The sequence below is a fragment of the Rissa tridactyla genome, chromosome 12 (assembly GCF_028500815.1).
Source record: "Rissa tridactyla isolate bRisTri1 chromosome 12, bRisTri1.patW.cur.20221130, whole genome shotgun sequence".
Lineage (NCBI taxonomy): Eukaryota > Metazoa > Chordata > Aves > Charadriiformes > Laridae > Rissa > Rissa tridactyla.
The window spans coordinates 9,700,297-9,720,279 of record NC_071477.1 but is presented as its reverse complement, the minus strand read 5'-3'; the positions used below and the strand labels follow the sequence as shown (position 1 = coordinate 9,720,279).

The window sequence follows — 19,983 nt, the reverse complement described above, 5'->3', positions numbered from 1 at the left end:
CCATGGCCATGGCAGCTTCTGCTCCCATTTAAGAAAATAAATGTGACCATTTCTGTCATGTAAATTGTATCAATTGAATAAAGTTGCAGGAGAGGCGTTGCTGGAGGAGGATGCAAAGGTGCAAGGTCTGGAGGAGGAGGCAGTTGTCTGTGGAGGCAGCTAGTGAAAGCATGAGACTAGTTTTGGAGGAATCTGAAAAGTGAGGTACTACTTTTGATTTAACGTGGGAGAGGGTCAGTCATGTAGCTTGCGGAGTTGTTAGAGGATTTTAGGCATTGTGTTCTTTCTGCTAGTGAGTGTGGTTATTCTGGATGTAAAAGATTCCCAGTAATGCTTTGTGGAGTCAGGTGTCACCCTGGCCTTTCACAGACCAGGGCAAAATTCCAGGTTTGACTTGAATACAAACCTGTTCAAGGCTTTTCTTCTGCCTAGGGGAAGGAATATGGGTTACCTTGTTCATAGGGTCCCCCCTCATGGCCCAAACTGTCACAATTTGTTCCTTTATTTTCTCTTAGGAAAAGAAAAAGAAAACTGGTCCAAACACTGAAAGTACCAGGTTCAGCAAAGTTGGCTGGGTTCCTTTCCTTTTCTTTGGGAAAGCAGATAGACCAGAGAGAAAACCACTAAAAGCTTTTTATTAAAGTGTTTATCTTTCCTGTTTTCTAAATAAGACTTCTGGTCACTTTGAACCTTCTCCAGCTTTCATTAAAGATAATAGCTTTTTAATGACAACGAGTTTGTTTCCTTTCTGCCCTGGGGTGACTCATAGCCCTGCTGTCTATGGAGAGGTGGTATGTGATGGGGTTGTGTAGTGGCTTTTGGCAGAAGAGAGAAGGCTAACACCTATGTTCTCTGTGCTTATGGCTGCATCTGGATGAGAGAAGTGGGACTTCCACACTTCTCTTCTAGCCTGACTTCCCCACATGGTCTTATAATGCAGCATTATACAGGAGAGAGAAGGCAGAATAAGCAGATCATATTTCCCATGTGTTGGAGTCTGCTGGAGACACTAGTTTTGCCGTGTTGAGGTGAAGCCTTTATCAAAGGTGAATGGTTTTGGGGTTTAAATCCAAGAAGGTGTTTGCTCAGCCATATCTGCTCTGGTGTGGTGTAGATCCTCTTGTCAGTACTGCACGAGGCTGCGTTTTGGGGACAAAACCGGTGAGCTGAAAAACAGCAGATGCTTTGGACCTAGTTGGTCATACAGTAGGGCTCTGGAGAAGGCTGCTGCTCTCTGCTAGTGCCCTCTGTGCGCTCTGTCTGGGAAGCCGATGTGGTTCTCCTCTTAGCAGCCAGCTGAGGATAAGTTTTACAAGGGTGGCAAAGGCATGTCTGGAGAGGTGTGCAGCAGTTACTGGCCTGCTGAGCACGTACAGAAAAGTCCAGGTCTAACAAGAAGGGATTTTTTTTTTCTGGATGAGATGCTCTTTGGTCCCTGGGCCACAATAGTCCAGTTCAGGTGTGCTGGCCAAAACTCCCTTCGGTGCTAATGAGATCCCATCTCTTTGTCAGAGTATAGGACTGTTTCTGAGTGGGCTTTGTTTGCAGATGGAGTTTAGAACTATTTGGTTCGGTGTTCTCCTCTACTTTGGCAAAAGACAGAAGAATCAAATGCATGGGCTTGTAATCTGATTTTTCTTCAGGTAAATCTCTGAACGTTGCTTGGTATCAACTCTTCTCCCATGTCTCTGTGTGCTAAAAACAAACAGATGTGCACAGGAGGGGAATGCTGTTTAAAGGTCCTTTCACTTCTAAGATCTCAAAGGACACTGCAAAGGAGAGAATTGTGGTACAGAGTTTGAAACTCCTCCAAGTAAAGTGGCATTAGGGCCCCTGCAGATGTATTCTTTGCTTACTGGTCTTGATAAAAGAAAATTCCACCTGAATCTTTTCTCAAATAAGTCTCTTTTAAGACTGAATGCTTGGTCCTTCTCCCTTTCCTGACCCCCCAACACCTTTTTAATTACGGCTTTCTGTACAGGGTGCCTGGGGTAAGCAGGCAGACAGGTGTTTTAAGAAAGCAGGAGCAGGTGTGAGAGAAAATCAGACAGCTCTTCCAGTTCTTACTATTATTATTTTGAGTTTGTGAAAAGAAAGAAAAAAGTCAATCCTTGCATTAGGATATTTTGACATGTAAGACTCTTGTCTCTTTGTCAGCAGTAAGACCTTGTTATCTGCCTGTGTGAATATGTTTTCGTCTTGGCCTTAAGCGTGTGAATTCGTACGGTGAGAGAGGTGCATGGGAAAGCAAGGCCACATCCACAGCAGCGATTTCTTTTGTTGTCGATGGTTAGCTAACCTAAAGAAGGACTTGAGAGAGGCAGGACCTGTGAGGTGAGCAAAAGAGGAATTGGATGTTAGAAATGTGACTATGGCAAAGTCTGGGACGGTGGCACGTCTCCCCAGCTCAAGCTGCTGGCAGCCCTGGCCCCCGCCCCCCGACCCAGCAGGGTGGTTCTTCAGCCTGCAGGAGAGATGATTAAGGGACAATTCAATGGAGATCTATAAAATCCTGAGTGGCTTTTAGAAAGTAAATGAGAATGGATTGTTCCCTGTCTTTTTCAATACAAGAACTAGGGATTCAAATGTAATTAGCTGATGGTAGGTTCAAAACAACCCCGTGCCCTGTCTAGCGTGGCATAGTGCTATGAGAGACTGTGGGTGTGGGTTGACTGAAAACTTATTATATGGGCTCAAAATGAGATGGGAGAGAATTGGTCTAAGACGTGGACTGAGGCATAGGCACCACCTATTAGGAAATCCTGGAGGTGAAATTACCAGAAAGTGAGAGAGCATTCTGGGGAAATACCACTATACATTCAACCTATCTTATGTTCCCTCCTAGGCGTCTGCTAGTAGCCACTGTTGAAGACAGATACTGGGGGGATACGGGTCTTTATTTTGTCCCAGTGCAGCTTTTCTAGTGGATGAGTAAACACTCAGCTTTTTACCAGCAGCAGTCTGAGCTCAAATCCCAGTTTCTGCTCTCTGCTCTGCTATGGTTAGGTCAGCTCTGAGAAGGCTTGTACAAAGGAGGTTTTTGACCTGTCTGCAGAAAGCACTGTGTGTGCTGAGCTCATCTGTGGAGAGCTGGGGCTGGCAGGACTAGGACAGCAGCATCCTTAGGGCCTAGGATGGGATGAAGGGCTGAGACACTTCAAAGATTTCCTACTGCCAGGGCCTGGGGAAGGGAGTTAAGCAATTGAATGAAAGAAACAGTAAAACCTCAGGTGAATGGCTTCAATGAACTGGCCAGGCAGGGTAAATCCTTGGAGACAGAGAGGTGTTTCTTGCATGTGTTCTCTGCTTTTCCGGAGCTGGAGGCTTTTTTTCCTATCTGTCAGACACTAAGGGAAGGATCTGGGATGGGAAAGCATTCAGCAAACTACGGAATCAGATAAATGCTGTGAGTACAAAACCACGGCAGTTGCTTTGGCCTTGGCGTGAGGCCAACTTGCCCCTATTCTGCCTGATCAGTCAGGCACAAGCATAATGGACAGTTTGAAAGGGAGAGTCAGTTAAGAATAGCGTGGGGCAGTTCAGTCTCTCGTTGGATTCATGTTGGTGGTCCTCTCCTCTGCTGCACTTTATCTCCAGTTCAGGCACGCAGGGCATAAGAGCAAATGCTGCCAGAGCAGCAGCCCGAGAGGAGTAAGTGGAAATGTAGGGCTTGTGTCTGAGTTATAAATACTGTTGAAAATGAAACAGCCCACTTCAGAGCATGCTGAAGCATCATTTCATGAAGGGGAAAATCCCCAGAAACAGAATGATGGGATAGGAAGAAAGGAATGGAAGGTTTTTACATAATTACAACTTGGGAGCTCAGCTTCCAAAGTGTGGAGGGGTGACATGAGTTGGCATCTAGTTTTGATTCATACAAGTGCTATCTGTGGTTAGAGCAAAGTCCCCGGTAATCAACTATCCCAAAAGGTCACTGCCTCTTGGTGGGTTTCCTGGTTTGGGAGGTTTGCTGCTTCTATCTGATTAGTTAGGTGTAGAAAGCTTGATCATTTCACCCAGCTTTTTCTTTGAAAACATTAAAATTTCTGAGGGTTTCTCTTGCTTCCCTGCTGATATTTAAAAGCTGAGAACAAAGTTGCTATGTGCCGCTGGAATTCCTCCTGTGCTCCTCTATGCCCAGTGGGATATAATCTGTCTAGGACCACGTGTGCTAAAACTCTCACCAGCAAAGCCTGGAAAAGTGTGCCCTTGCATGCTCTGGGCATTAGATAGGAAAGGCAGCAGACCACAGAAGAAATTGATTTTAAAGTTAGTACCTGTTCACAGCAGCAAAAGCGTAGGTGGAAGTAGTGAGCTTTGCTTTCTTTTGGACAAGCGTTGTTGCTGTTGATTTGCGGCACATTCTGGAAAACTTGTGTGAACTGGTGGTGCTTCTTGCTGAAATGTAATGAACAAGCAGAGCATCCCTTGTGATAGCCTTGGAGAAGGGTTTGAATGAGCTGGCAATCAGATCTCCTGTGGCCTTCACTTATCTGTAGAAATCAGCTCCAAGAAATCAGATCACTTGGTTGGCTACTTTCCTTCTATGCTTTTACAGACTTGGCTGTGACAATAGAAAGTAAAATCAGACGCTCTAAACCAGAACACTTTTTTTTGATCCTGCATACTGATAGCTCTGCTAGTTTCCTTATTGCTGGAATGTACAAGAACCCAAGTCCCGCATGAGGGACATAAAGTGCAAGGGGCTGTACAAGCACAGAACAAAGAAAATACTGCTATCCTAATGCATTTGCAATGTACATATAAATTATCAGGTGATAGGGGCATAGAGGCAAAAGGGCGAACGCTTGGGAATAGGGTAAATCCTATTAAAAAAACTGGTAAATCCTATCCAGGCTATATAGTTTTTTTGTGTGTGTGTGTGTGAAAGTTATGGCAAAACAAAGCTTAAGAAGGGGCTGCTATTGGACAGTGTTCCCCATTCCACAGATGGGTGGATCACTGTGGTGCAGGCAGGGACACTGATTAACTACCAGAGTGAAAGTGAGAGTAGGCTTCCCTTTGTCCGCTGGAAGGGACATTCCATTTGCAACATCCTCCCACCCCTCAGAGTTAACGAAGGGAGCAGGAGGGCCTCTGGGAACTGGGTCAGTGGCAGCTCCAGCACAGTGCAACTTAATTAAGCCAAGGAAAATGAGCGAGAGGGCAGGAACCCCGCATGGCCAGCCAGGAAAGCAGCTGGCTTTGAACAAGCAGATAAAGCTGCTTTTCCACCTGCCTTAGTGAGCTGCCTCTTGATGTTCCCCGCAGGCTGGAAGGCACAATCTCCCGTGCCAAGGACAGCCCTGCAAGCTGTTTTGCTCCTGAACCTCTCTTTGTAAGATGGACTAGCCACATTTCCTTTCTGTAAAGCACACTTGTGTGGCTCCAATATTCCTCATAGGGCCAACAGTCCCACTTTTGGACTCGGCAACTGCCTTGCAAGAAAACTGTTGCTGGGCTGATGTGGTCCAGCATGGCTTAGACCATGTTTTCCTTGGCTTCTTTAACATTACAATCTTTGGAGCCTGTCGGGGGAACAAAAAAACCCCAGACCCTAAAAAAACCCTATAGGTCTATGTCGAACCAGAACAAGGGAGAACTTCTGCTTTCAGACCAGGAATGGGAGATGAGCAACAAAGCTTGCTCCCAAGAACTTTGGGTGGAGGTGGATTGCATATAAACCCTACTGAGATGTCTGGATCCAGATCCAATTTTCGTAACAGCACAGGGTCAGTCAAAATTGCAGTCTTTATGTGGATGTGTTGCTTTCTAAAGCTAATTTTCATTCAGTCAGTTTTCTGTGTCTCAGAATAATGTGAATGTGTTCCTCCTACCCCAACAATTGTTGGCAGGAGGACTTGGAACATGGCAGCATCAGTGCTGGAAACAGAAACACCTGGGAAATGTTCTCTGTTACTGCCCCTCAGTTAATTGTGCAAGAGCTGCACAGGCCTCTGGTTTGTGTTGACTAATTAGCTGAGTAACGCAATCTTTTTTTGAACGTTCTTCCTGTTCTAGATCAAGAATGAGACATACATTGATTAAATGACTTACCCGTGGTCACATAGTGAGTGACTCATAGGCAGAGGCAAGAATTAACACCTGGTATTGTTAAATTTCTTCTTCCTAGACCCCATGGCCTCTTATTTCTAGGGCTCATCTCTTTTCTCTCCTGGCCTTTTTGCCTTTTGCCCACTGCAGGATTTGTTACATGTGCGATTTCCAAGGTGTCAATATCTGACCATTGCCAAGAAAATGAGACGGCTGTCCTTTGCTACAGACATCTATAGATGTACAAAAAAACTAAAGTTCCTTTCATTTCTTATCTTTTTGGAACATTTTACTATGTTGTGCCTGGGCTGGTGCAGTGCCAGGTCCCTCTGCTCCCGTGCCTCCAGCATTGCACATTATGAAGGTGTTAGCCTGTCCTATAATATTATTTTCTGTTTTTTCTAGAGTTATCTTTGCTGCAGTCTCCCTGAAGTGGGAACACTCTGCCCAACAATAGCATAATCAGTTGCAAAAAATCAGTGGGTGGGTTTTATAAATCCCAGTTCAGTATTCAGCAAGGTATAACATCTGTTGTGATCAATATTTTAGAACAAGTCTGTTTGATAAAAAGTTACAGTAAAGCCTTTAGCTTCCTACTGAATAGCTAAATAATTCACAGGAGTAGCTCTAATCACTTTAAGCTTCTTGCATTTGAAAGTAAGCAGAAAATTCAGAGTAATTCTGTAGAGAGGCAATATAGCCAGCTGGATCGTGTTTCTTAACAAGCTGCTGAACTGGGAATGAAGTAGTTTCAGGTTTTTAATGGCTCCTGAAATATGCTGGAATCTAATCTGGCAAAAAATTGGTCTCTTTTATCATTTGGTTTTGATGATATTCTTTACGATAATTTGGCTGGTAAGTGCTAGCAGCCAGTGCAGAAATTATAGCCTGTAGTTTTAAAAGTCTGCAGAACGGGAACTGTCAGATGCACGGGCATCATGAGATGCCACAAAGGTTAAGGCGAAGAAAAGTTACGGTGAGCGTCGGGGAAATGACGGATATTTGTGTAAAGACGGACCGTTGCCCTAAGCCCGTCGTTGGACGCTGGCCACAGCCTGGCTCCGGGGCCAGCAGCCCCGGCGCAGCTCCAGCAGCCCGTTCAAAGCCGTGGGGGGGGGCGGTGTCTGTCCAGGATGGGGACGCCGGTGACACCGAGCGGCCCGGGGAGGAGGCGGCCGCCGCGGGGCTCTCCCCGCCGTCCGTGCCGGTGGCACCGGGGCTCCGCCCGGCCGCCTTCCCCCGTTCGGCGGCGGGGCCAGGGCGCGGGGGAGGCGGGCCGGCTCCTTCCCCCCCGCCCCCCCTCCCTTTAAGCCGGCAAAGCGGGGAGTGAAGGTCGGAGGCGCTGCCATGGCGGGCCGGGCCGCGCTGCTGGCGCTGCTGGTGCTGCCGGCCCTGCCCCGCCGCGCCGCCGCCGGCTGTGCCGCCCGCCGGCTCTGCTGCCCCGGCCGCCGCCCGGCCTGCCTCAGCACCGGCTGGCGGCCCGACGGCTCCCACGGGCCCTGCTACTGCGACCAGGCGTGTGCCCGCACCCTCGACTGCTGCCACGACTACGCCGAGGCTTGCCCCGGTGAGTGGCCTGCGGGGCTGCCCCCGGGGCCGACTGTCCCTGCCGCCTCCCGAGCTGACCGGCACCTGCCCGCCCTCGGGGCTTAAAAAGCGCCGCCGGGGTCTGCTTTGCTCGTGGGAAGAGGGAGGGAGGGAGGGAAGGTGGCCAGTGGGGATGCGGGTGGCCGAAGGAGGGATGCTGTCGACACTTGGCTCCCCACCTAGGCTGTGGTTCTCAGAGATGCTGGGGTCCCCCCCGGGAGCAGAGCGTTGGCAGGGTGTGTAAGGGTGCTGCGTGTTTGTACAGGACAGAAATGTGAAATGGAAAGTTTCCTGACTGAATCAGAATCCCCCGATCCCTTTCCCTCGTGTGGGTTGAAGTACTATGGATGGGATCAGATCTGCTGCTCCTGCTATCCCACGCTTCCCTGCAAAAGGCATTGACAGCTCCAGCATCTGGTCTGGTGAGACCCTGGACCACAGTGCCTGTGCCACTGAGTGCCGGGGTCCCCGTAAACGCTGCCTTCCTGGGGGGCACAGCAGCACTCCCTCCATGAATGTCTCCCCCCAAAGGGCAGATGTGAATTAAGGAGATAAGTTATTCTAGTGAGTGGTGCAATCTCATATTCACTTCCTACAAACAGCGTCCTCAAGGAGTCTTACCCGCCCATGTAATGCCTTTTTATTTTTTTTTGAAACCTGCATAGCAGTGCCTTAGCAGAATTTTGCTCTAGGCAGATGGGCAGGTATTCCTGTGATTTCATTGCCTTTTTCCTTTCAAGAAAGAGCTGGAAAATGGGTGGGAAATAAGTTCATTCCGAAGTGATTTAAGCAAGCTGTGTCTGTGAATGAGGACGGACTGGTGGGTCTGCAGACCAGCAGCAGCAGAGAGCAGCGAGCATAAAAGCTCTGCCCCCGCGATCCCCAAAACCTGCCTCACCTCTGCCCTGGGGCAGGGGGGTCTGCAGGGGGGTGTGTGTCCTGGTGCCGGGGGAGGGACCCGTTGGTGCTGGGTGCCCCAGTGCCTTTGGTGTCTGAGCACGGCTGGGCTGTTGAGTGCTCCTCCAGCACCGCCGCGTCTCCGTCCTGCTGCTCCTGGCGGTCATCAGGGTTAGCCGGGATATACAGGAACCCTTTGTGTCTGTTCTTCATATTTCAGAAGAATAATAAGAAAACTGTGTTTGCAGGCCCTCGTCGCGCATCGTGGGGGGGTAGCAGGGGGCAGTCGCTGGTCCCTCTGTCTGCTGGGCAGCTTGATGCCAGCGCTCTCTCAGCCCGGGGCCATCCTGTGGCTACCGGAGGAATAACAGCATCCTGCTTACGGGGAGCTGTCGAGAAAGCTGGTTTTGTGCAGGATGAGGTATTTCTGCATTATTTCTTGTGATTCGTTTGTACTGGATGCAAGAGACGCAGTTCTACTTTGGGTTGTATTGCCTTTGTAGCCTGGCCTTTTTTCAGTAGTTTACTTTTTCCCATCACTAAAGAGCTACTTTATCAAACTGACACGTAAAGCAAAATATTAAGGCAAAGGCATTAGTATCTGACAAAACTGAAGAGAGTAGAATACTCTGAATAAATCAGATGCACCAAAGGATTATAATGTTGGTAGCCTACAATCCAGTGCACAAGCTTTTTTGTGGTGCATTGCTTCATATATGAAATGTCTCAATTACTTAGATAATTGATTTAATTCCTAATCTTTGAATGGGTTTAAAAAGCTGTTTGTGGTGACTTTAGACTAAGAAGAATTGCTTTTTGAAAGATCTTCCTAAAGTTTCTGAAGACAACGGCAGCTTCAAATGAGGCTAATACAGTAATTAGGGGTTATCTGTGTTCCGTGGGAGAATAAATTGAAGTATCAAGCTTGAGCTGCTCAGAAAGGCTGGAATTTGCAACAGCATTTAGCAGCTTATGTCCCAATAAAGTCAGTGGGACTCAGGCTTTTGAGTGCCTTTGTAAATCAGAGTGCAAATGTCTGAGCATAGTGGCTCTTAATGGATTTGAATGAGTTCATCCTAGGAATAGATTAGTAGTGGAGCTGGACTCAGAACCGAGGAATTCCTTGCGCCTGAGCTCAACGTCATGGGTCAAGTGTTGCTGTCCTTGGATAGATTGCCTCTGAAAGACTCACAGGGTCTTTGATAGAAGGTAGCTTGCAAGTGAAGCCCTTCTCTTAGTGTCTGAAAGGTGGTGTGTGCTGGCCTGTAGCTGGTCACCGTGTGTGAGGCACCCAGTGGCTGAACCAGCAAGGCAGGAAACCTGGTAAGACACCTGTTCACTGGTACGACTGAAGTTTGATGTCCCTAGAAGTGCTGTTGTGGTGTATTGTCATACACTGGTCCAGCTCAGTCACAAAATACTGAAATGCAAGGAGAGGGGCTGTAGCCAACTGAATATGTGTGGGAAAAATAATATATGAGTCTATGCTGACCTGCAAGTATTTTTCTCCAAAGGTATTGTTCCTGATGGTTAGACTATGTTGGGTAAGTACAACCGATCAAGTGTATCATGGGCTGTGGTTCCAGGTTGCCTTTGAGAGAGACCAGCAGATGAATGGTCTTGTGCTTGAGTGATTCCTGTGTTATTCTTGATAGTTCTCTCTAAAGATTCAATCCTATGAAACTCAACTATGGGAATGCTCATGGGGAAGAGATCACAAAATGGGACATGTGACACAGGGAATGGTACCAGTGTGTTTCAGACTGAACAGATGGAATGTTGAATGCTGAAAGAAGACATTTCTTTAGCTGCACGGAGGCCAAAGCTTAGGAGTTTAGCAGCATGGATACTATGTGGGAGCAAGTAGGGATGCTCAATGATGTGAAGATTTTTGAAGCATTACTTAGTGCAGGTTCCCAAAATTTAGAGTCATGAGTCACATCCTCAAAATATTTTGGGATTGGTTCCAACATGTACAAAGTGGAAGCCATTGTATTTCATTTTGATCTTTGAACTCAACTCCAGCCTGCCATGTGGTGGTCCAGACTCCGTGGCTGGTCATCATTTGTTGTGTGACATCTCACAAGAGAAGTCAGTAAGATTTCAGGCCTTATCTGCATGAAGGGTCTACAACACCCTCCCCTTCCTCCTGCTCTTTATCCAGCTCTTCCCGTACCACTCAATTTGACCTCGTCTAATTTTAAAACTTTTCTCAGTTCATCCAGTGCAGGTCCCAGCTTGCAGGGGAGGCTTGCAGTGGTGTAGGAGAGGGAGATGACTGGCCCCATGTAGACTAGTCTGGATGGCTGGAGCTTCTGGGCAGCTAGTTTGCTGGGAGCAGAGCTACTGGGAACTGCCCCACACAACTGTGGGACAGGTGTGAAATAAGGAAGGTTGTACTGAGCTTTTCTGGAGAAGGCATGTCACTGGCATCCTTTCTGTAACTTACACATCCCTGTTTGTTCCTCTTCCTCCAGTTATCCCCTGTGTCGTATCCGAGTGGAGTGTCTGGAGTGGCTGCGCAGAGCCGTGCAAGACAACGTACCGCGTTCGGAGGAGGCACGTCATCCAGGAGCCCAGGAACGGAGGAGAAGCATGCCCTCCTCTGGAGGAGAGGGCTGGCTGTGTGGAGTACTGGACTCAGCAAGGAACAGAGTGCAAACAGTCCCTGAGTAAGTCCCCTGAAAACGTTAAGTGTCTGGGTAATCGGGGGGAGGACTCTTGTTTGAGTCAGCAGAGCTGATTTTTCATTACTGTATTTGGAGAGGGTTGTTTTCAGACACCAGCATGTTTGCTCTGGGCCTGGCTGGTGTAACTGAGAACTGAGCTCTTCACAGAGCGGCTTAGAGATATCCTTCCCGGGACAGTATTTGAAAGCAGCGCCTGCCGTTTGCTGTGATCTGCTGTGTTTCAAAAGTGAAATATTACAGGCCTGTTGTGATCTCACTTATACGAGTGTAAATCTCTGGGAATTTTGATAGAGTTGGTAGATTTATGCCTGTTTAAAACTTCTGTAAGTGCGTGTTGAGCACTTTTTTTTTATCTTACGTATTTTTTTATTATTTTATGAATCATCTGCAAAAAGTCACGAAGGTGCAATACCCGTCATAGGCAACGTATGAGTTCTCTGCAGTAGAGCAGAGTGCAGGCAGAGGAGACCTCCAACTAGTTTCTGGAGAAAAAGCCTGATTTCAGTTTGTTCAAATCAGCTTTTCATGGCATACCTTTACTGATTTTTAGAAGAACTGCTTGTCATTTTTGCTGGTATTTTGGGGTCAAAATCTGTCCAGTCTGGATGTTGGCTACAACTGACTTCTTCAAACCTGTTGAAAGTTAGCATTAAGTGAATATTGCCTCTGCATTCTGTCTTTTGGGTGTGCTTGATAAGTAGGCGTACTCAGCTCAGGCAAAACATCTGTCAACAATACAGATTCCCTTGTATTACATTAAAGGCCCATCTTTACTGTTTTGCAGACATAAACAGCCTTAGTGCAGTATTGCCACTTACGCTATGTACTCTTTCTCTTTGATATACACAGTCCCAGCGTTAATTACAACAGGAGGGTTTGGAAAAGCGAGGAAAAAAAGATCTGCGACTGATGGCAATGAAAAAGCAGGGTAAGTTGGAGGCTCAGCACGGGGCCTCAGTCATACTCCACCTTCAGTGTCTCCCTGGGTGCAGTTTCGGGCCCAGCCTTTTGCTGATCAGAGTCTGCATTTCCCAGCTTCACTAGAGCGGGGTGCTGCTCTCCCTCCGCGGCAGCAGTATCTCAGTGCATCTGCAGGTTGTGGGTCTGCCTTGATGTTAAGGCCAGTACAAGACTGAGATTCAGCTCTTCGTTCATGGCATCGCTGCTGTTTAAGGTTGTGTGATAAAAAAGCCAAAGACCATTCACTTCAGCTCTTCCCAGTGTGGAATCTGGTGCAGTTTGTACTTTTTTACAGAAATGGTGTAAATTCTCAGGGGGTGGAGTTTGCTATCTTGTTGCGTGGGAAGTACATCCCTCTCCCATTTCAGCCCCCCTTGGCTGTAACATTGCCTGTTTTTCCCTGCAGCACCATTGCATGGCACAGGTACAGGCAGGGTTGTGCAGAAAGCTCTGTTGCATTTTAACTTCTGAGATGTCAGCCATCTCTGTGTGTGCTCTGCTGCCTCAAACGAAGGGGAGCTGTCATCAGCCTTCCCAGTCCTCCTCTTTCACAGTTGGGGTCATCACTAGCAGCGACACAGTGCTGATGGGAAAGGTTGTCTTCACCCTGTAACCCCTCGTACGCAGCTTTGCAAGCTGGTTATTCCCCAGGGGTTCTTGTTGCAGTCCCTGGTAGTTTGCCTGTTTCTTGTTGGGAGCTGCCATTCTTGTAAACACTGTGTGGAGTTTCCCAGAGCTGCTCTTGCAGTATGAGGCAGCTATGTACTTGTTGATTTATTTCTCCACGTGCTGTTGTACATGTAAGTATTTCCATAGTGCGTGGGTGCATCCATCCCACTTAAGTGTCTGAAGGAAAGAGCATCTGTTCACCCTGAGCCTCCCTTGGACTCCTCATTACTTGAGCCTTCTCCCTGTAAAATGAAAAAATGTGAGCACAGCTCTGTTGCACGTGTATTTACCCTTGCACTTTCCCTCAGATAAGACGAGGAAGCAAACTGCTCACATGGTTCGGTGTGCTACTTAAAGGTGTTTGGAAATCCCCATGATGACTGATACAGAACCAGTCTAGACTAGAACCCAATTCTCTTCTGTGTTTATAAATGGTTACTGAGCTTCCTTAGTTTTCCTGTCCAAACAAGGCCAGTTCTTTCGGGCTTTCCTCTTCAGATTTGGTTAAAACCGGAAGCACAGAAAAATCTGAGCAGGGAAGAAGTGCTGTGTCAATCTGGTAGTTGTTCCACTAAGATACGTCAACCTCACTCTGTCTCTTAAGAGGGAGATCATCAAAAAGAAAACCATTACAGACCAAATCTCAGCTCCTGTCACAAGTTGCTCTACAAAACCCATTATAAGTAATTGAGAGTAGGTGATTGAGAAAGTGTGGTTCATCAAATGGATGCCAGACTTGAAATCTTGGGTTTTTCATCTCTAGTCAAATGCTTGACCAATCTGTGTCTCTATTTTTAAAGACAGTTGCCAGGTTTTATTGACCTTAGTTGTAGATGGGTTTGTTTGTTTGTTTTTTTTTTCTTAATTAGTGATCTGTGGTCACCCAGTTTAGTCTGGCTCTTTCAGTCCTGTGGAGGGCTTCAATCTGGTTATTGAGCTAATCTACTCACTTATTTTGGTTGCAGGTACTGTGTTGAATTCCAGCTTGTGGCCATCACACCGGGCTGCTTGCAGAGCCAGCACTCGTACACTCACTGGATGCAGTATTTAAGAGAGGGCCACACCGTCTGTGTGGAGTGTCAGCACCCGGCTTTAGACTCCAGAAGTCTACATTGTTATGGGGATGGCAGTGGAAGCAAGAAGTAAGAGTTTTAGCTTTTGTTTCTGTGTTGAATTTTTAATTCTTCTCCCTTGATCTGCTTGTCCCAATTTCATAATGCGCTGCACGCAGCTCTCTGGAGTGCTCTACATCTAATAACTGGTCTTTGTTGCATACCATGAGTTTCTTGCCGAGGTGAAATGACCTGGTGAAGCTCATGTATTAAACCAGTGGCAGAGCCAGGACTGAAGTATGGGAGTACCTGCACTTAGTCTGCTAAATCTCACTGACTTTGAAGTGGCACAGTTGTGGAGTTTTTTTGTTTTAAGGACACTCCATTCATCCTTCTAAGGTTAACAGTCCTGTCAGATGTCTCTGATTTTTAAGCACTAGGGATTTTATTTCTACAAGTGACCCTTTATGAGTATTTCTGGTGTGTGGCAGCTGGCATGGGAACCTGGGGTATGTGCTGGCACCTGAGGTTGGGTGGAAGTGCTGTTAAATCTTTGCACTTCCAGCATCCTTTCCCTGGAAAGCTGAAGAAGCTTTGGGGCGATTGATGGGGACCACCCAGGTTGTACAAATTGGGCAGACTCCAGCAAAGATGAAGGGAATGGCTTGAAGCTGTGAAACACATTTGTGGCAGAGACAGCAACAGAGGGATTCTGGCTCCCATGCCTCTGCTGTGGTCACTGGAGGCACAGCTTCTGCATCGCTTTGATCCTGATACTCTTAACCCCATTGCTAGTTGTTAGTATCCTCTGAAACTGGTTAGCAGCCCTGCCTGAGAAAAACATTGCCTATCAGTGCCAGGCAGGGGTATTTTTAAAATTTACACAAATGTTGCAGTAAGAATGTTCATTTGAATTAGAAACTCTAAACTAGGATTGCCAGGCCTCAAGCGCACAATGTATTGCACTACCAAGACTGCCAATAATGGCCTTTTTAGGCAGGGTTTTTCTCAGGCTTTTAGTAAGAGGAAGTCACGTTTGAGTCTTTTCCTTTCCTTCCTCAGCTTGTTATGTACAAAGGTTCCAAAAGCTTTTAGATAAAGAAAAAAATCTTAACTGGTGTGGCCAGGAGTAGCTCTTACCTGCATTCAACATGTAAATGCTTATAAAAGCTTACAATAGCGTTATTTTACCAAAGCCTTGGAGCCAGAGAGTAACATCAGATTAAGCAAAATATATTCAGGAATTCATTTCCTCAGAGGGCTCCAAAAGGAGGGGGACACTTTCATTCACCTGATCTGGTGAACAGCACGGTACGTAGAATGGAAGCACAGAGAAAATGGGACTGTGTCCTTTAGGAATGATGATCTGATTGTCAGGTGTTGGCAGGCTGATAAGGCTGGAGAGGGGTAACGATAACGGAGTTGGGGCGAATGGTGACTGGTTCACTCAAGTCAGAACTCAGCCCACGTCTCAGCAGGTGGTTTAAATCCATTCCAGTTGAGCAGAGCCTAGAAATTGTTCCCAGAGTCTTGCTGGAGGTAAGATGAACTGGTGGGTCCATTTCATTATAGGCATGTGAGAGCCAGCAGGGGAAACAACTTTTAACACGGTGAACTTTTACCCCTCCAGCGTTACTGCCTATAATGTCCAATGACGTAATGTCTGTGGTATTTTCTAGGCGGGTATGAGCTCTTGGTGTGTGTGCCAAGCTGAGATACTGTGTGTGTGCTCTTGGGTTTATTGCCGGGGTAGTAGCGTAGGCTTGGAGGACAAGGCAGGGCTGGCCTGAGCAGAGGACAAAGCTCCTATCTACAAAAGGCAATGGAGGTGCACTGGAAGCCTCCTCGAACCAGCAGTGCTGGGCAGCTTTGTCAGAGATGAATGAGTGACTGGCAGGTGGAACGTGAATGATGTCTCTGGTCTGCAGCTTGCTCGTTCTCTGTGCATGTGAAGCCTCCCTTACACTTTGCATGGATCTTTTAGATAACTCCCACATGTCCCCTAGATAGGGATCCATCCCCAACCTTCAGGGCATGGTCTGGTGTTCTTTATCACTATTTGACCTTACAGTGGTGGGTCAAGGAGGTTGTTGTCCATGGCTGGGGATCTTGCTTGATTTTCTTGATATCAGCATCTCAAGTGCAAGTATTTACTATAGGTATTCTTCATATGAACAGAGCTGTCCCTTAATTTGTTTCCAGAAATAATATACATTTTTTACCAGGTTGCATGGAGGAAAAAACTGACCTCTCTGATCTCTGAGAAGAAGTTGGATTGTTGGTGGGGACAGCCATTGAGTGAGATGAGGGAAATGTCTGTGAAAAGGCTTCTGCCTTCTGTTAGAGTAAGTGGCCGTATCTGAGCATGCCGTCCTGCAAGGGAGCAGTGCTGTGAGGGGGTGGCATGGTGAGGTCCTCAGGTTGGGATTCACTGGCCAGGTGTGGAGGACATAAGTGTGATGCTTGTAAAGAAAGGTGGAAGAAGATGGGAAAGCAGCAGCTGCCCCGAGAAAGAGGATGGTGGGAGGCCCAAGCTGATGCCAGAGCCTAGGATGCAGCATGTGTTGAGTTTGCCGAGATCTGCTCACGAGTCTCTGGCTGTATGCTCAGTTCACCCTCAGTTTGAAATCTTTGCTGGTGTAACTCTGCCAGGAGAGGTGGGCAGTTTGTGGTAACTCCGAGGGGTGGTTATGCCAGCTGGCGTGTGCCATCGCGCGCTGGACGGGTCTGTGGGGCTGCTGGCCGGGGCTGTGGGGGGAAGCACTCACAGCCGCTGCTGTCCCACCCACGCCGTGCCTGCGCGTTGCTTCTCGCCCTGTCAGTTCGGCAGCTTGTGCCAGCGTTTAGTTCCCCGAGATATTGTTCCAAGAGTGACTCTCAGGAAGGAAAACATCTGACAGAGTTTAAAATAAACTCGGCAGTGCTGGTATATTTTGATGAGTATTTCCTAATTATCTTCTTGTGTCTAAGTGGAGTCTGGCTTATAAATGCTTCAAGTTAGAGAGAGATGCTTGTTATCTGTGCCTTCCACCTGTCTCCCACTCTGTAGAAGATGCTAGTTCATTTTAACCCCTGTTATGCAAGCTCAGGAGATTTCCCAAAGTCCTTGATTTATGGCCAGATCTGTGGCCATCAGGTGAGGATAGCTAGGATAACCTAGCTTGCATTGGCTTCTTTCTTCTAGAAGGTTATGAGATAAACAAGGCAGAGCATCGAGCTGGGAAATTGATCTGTTAATTTTGGATCGTCTTCTGAAAGATCTACAAACAAAGCACAGACTTGACATCTGTGAAATTGTTACTCCACCTGTGTCTAGGAGGATCAGCTGCTCTTCATCATCTGGAGCAAGATGTGGTGGCTGTAGCACGTAAATGTCCAGACTGCAGCAGTTTACGCCCATGCTTGTGGGGCGGGGAGAGAGAGAGGATGGATGGACTTGATTTATAGCAAAGCCAGCATTTGCCTTCCCTACCAGCAAGATGACAGTAAGCAAGTTTAGCTTATGTGTTTAAGGAGTAAAGCCTTTTAAAGGTAAAGCCACAGCCCGGAATTTTGAAGGGTATGGGACTGTTCCGTGCACAGTGTGCTTTATCTGGGATCTTAATCCTCTCTGTGCAGATCCTGATATTTTGAAGTGACCCCAAGCCAGAAGAAAAATACAGTGAGCCTTTTCCAACCATGTGTGATGTATAAAACCCTGCTCTGGAGCATGACATCTCATTAAACCAAGGGCAGGGTTATCTTTGTGGAGCTAGAGTAATAATTCCAGTTTCTACAGAACTATAAACCAATCAGAAGTTAGGGGTCTGTTGAGCTATTCTGTGGGCAGCTCTTTGCACAGGGCAAGAGTTGATCCAGTTGTGGTATTTGTGCTTCTCCAAAGGTCAGGGCTGGGACACACTGATGTGAGGAATTCCCTTAAACCGCTAAATGCTAAAATCTGGGAGGGGCACAGTGCTATAGCAAAATTTCAGTTTCTGTGGCAATCAGGCCAGCATTGCTTGTGCAGCTGCTGATTGTGAAAAACGGCCTGTGCGTCTGCTTGGTTGTTTTAATAGGATACTTCTGGTCAATGTGTTGATGGGACTGCCTGGGAGAAAAGGGTTGGTTGGGTTGGTTGGTTGGTTTTTTGTCCTCTACTTAAGAGGCATGTGAGTAACCTTGTTCCAACACTTGTGGGTCTGGTACCTCCAGCCAGCTGCCACCCAGAAACTGTGTCAGTGTGTAGCTGCTAGCAAGGCAGAAAAGCTTAAGCAGGTGTTCCACTAACATGGTTATCTGGAGATGCTCATGTCCCTGCGTCTCTCACACAGACGTGTATGTGCTGTGTATTGCGTGCTAGGTACTTATTCAGCATCTTGATGGCTATGGGTGACAACAGAGCTCTGCCTGCTGAAAGGGAGCATGGTGTTATAAAGAAAAATGGAGAAAGAAGTAGTTTGCCCACTGTGCAACCTGTCAAGTGTTTCAGCACAGGAGTTACGGGGGTGTCAGTGTGCTTTGTGAGTTGTTGCATGCAACGCTGGGCACTCCGAGGGAATGTTTCTGGGAATCCTTTTGGACTTAACATCTACAGTATGAGCTGCTCTGGGTTCTTCCAGTTGCAGTGTTCCCACCTGACTGTGGCTTTACTTCACGCTATTGTAATCCTATGGGGGTCACTGTGGTTGCTGCTTCTTTACAATGGTAGAAAGGCATATTTGTGTCCATGGAAATAGCAAACTAAATGGGATTTCCTGGGTGATTTAAGCCCGGTACAAGTGACTGTCCTGCAGCAGAGGTGCAGCACATTAACTTTTTCCCTCTTATGATTGTGTTTCAGGAATCAGCTGTTGCACTGGCAGGCGGTAGGGAACCCTCGCTGCAAGGGAACCTGGAAGAGAATTCGCCAGCTGGACGCTTGCTCCTGTCCTTCTGTTCACAGCTTCTTGTTCATCTAACTTCTCCTGACAGTCCCAGCAAGTGAGTGCTGTGATGGCTTGTCTGGCACCAACGTGGGGCAGCTGTAGGAACCACAAGCAGAACAATGACTTCTCCATGTCAGAGGCTGCTGTCTGTACTGGGGCATCCTGAATCCTCTCTGTCCCTGTGTACTCCCCAATTTCCAAAGAAATCAGGCTGGCTGTGAAGTGCCAGTCTCTTTCTGCCCATCCATCCCTGAGAGAGGTCTGTCTGACCCTGATGACTTCTTGCAAATTCCCCCTTTCTTGAAATAAGAAATCGGACAAAAAAGGCCATATGAACCCAGATTTAGTTATTATTTTTCCAAAGTCTCAATGAAGAACCTACAATGCAAGATAAATTGACTCAAGTGCCTTCTTTTCATGGCAATGGCACTTCTCTGTGGATGCTTCCTGCTTGTGCTTGACCATCTTTTCCTTTTGTTTTCACCCTCCCTGGTCTCATCATTTCATATTGATCCTCAGTCTTACAGAGGGTTAATCTTGTGCTGCTGAGATAATGGCAAAACTTAGATGTGAGTCTGTTCAAATCTGTGAGAATAGAAGGTACCAGGGATCAAAGAGCCCTTAGACTTCAAGTTTCAAGGAGCATCTCTGAGTTGCCCAAAAATGCAGTGCAGTCCTGGGGCTCTAAATAGGAAGTGACCCCAGCTGTACCAGGAGGGCTAGCTATAGTCTTGTCTTTTTGACTGGGAAATATTTGAAATATTTTTTTATATTCTGCTGATTTATATTCGTACTTTTCTATAAATGAAAATAAAGGCGACTGGAGACATTCTCCCAGTGTGTGTCCGTTGATTAATCTGTGTAGTGCCATCTCTTTAGCGCCTGAACCTGCCTAATTTATTCCAGCCAATCTTGCCACCGACTCATCTGCTCCAGCAGGTAAGATTGGAGGAAAAGTTGCTGCCGTCCAGTTCTACTCAGGATTTACAGGTGGAAATCCGGCACCGTGACCTACCACTATGCAGAAATAGATGGGATATTTCCTTTAACATACACACACTTCTGAATCTGCTGAAACAAAATTACGGAACGGACTTGTGCTTTGTGGCAGAGTGCTGCAGTGATGAGCGTCTGGGTAATTAGATTTGTCAAAACCCAGGTGAGTGG

General features: G+C 47.1%; 1 protein-coding gene across 1 annotated transcript; it reads left to right on the top strand.

Annotated features, from left to right (window-relative positions):
* Positions 1–7,401: 7,401 nt before the first annotated feature.
* LOC128916716 (somatomedin-B and thrombospondin type-1 domain-containing protein-like) lies at positions 7,402–19,648 on the top strand. The gene is made up of 5 exons (XM_054218729.1): positions 7,402–7,621; positions 11,016–11,210; positions 12,078–12,156; positions 13,823–13,999; positions 18,732–19,648. The coding sequence occupies exons 1-5, from the start codon at positions 7,402–7,404 to the stop codon at positions 18,847–18,849; spliced, it is 789 nt and encodes a 262-aa protein (XP_054074704.1). The 3' UTR covers positions 18,850–19,648.
* Positions 19,649–19,983: the final 335 nt, after the last annotated feature.

Excerpts from the sequence above, each read along its gene's own strand:
- LOC128916716 (XM_054218729.1), top strand. The coding sequence starts at position 7,402 with ATGGCGGGCCGGGCCGCGCTGCTGGCGCTGCTGGTGCTGCCGGCCCTG. Across the intron at positions 11,211-12,077 it reads AGAGTGCAAACAGTCCCTGA|TCCCAGCGTTAATTACAACA; the intron begins GTAAGTCCCCTG and ends TGATATACACAG. Across the intron at positions 12,157-13,822 it reads GATGGCAATGAAAAAGCAGG|GTACTGTGTTGAATTCCAGC; the intron begins GTAAGTTGGAGG and ends TTTTGGTTGCAG.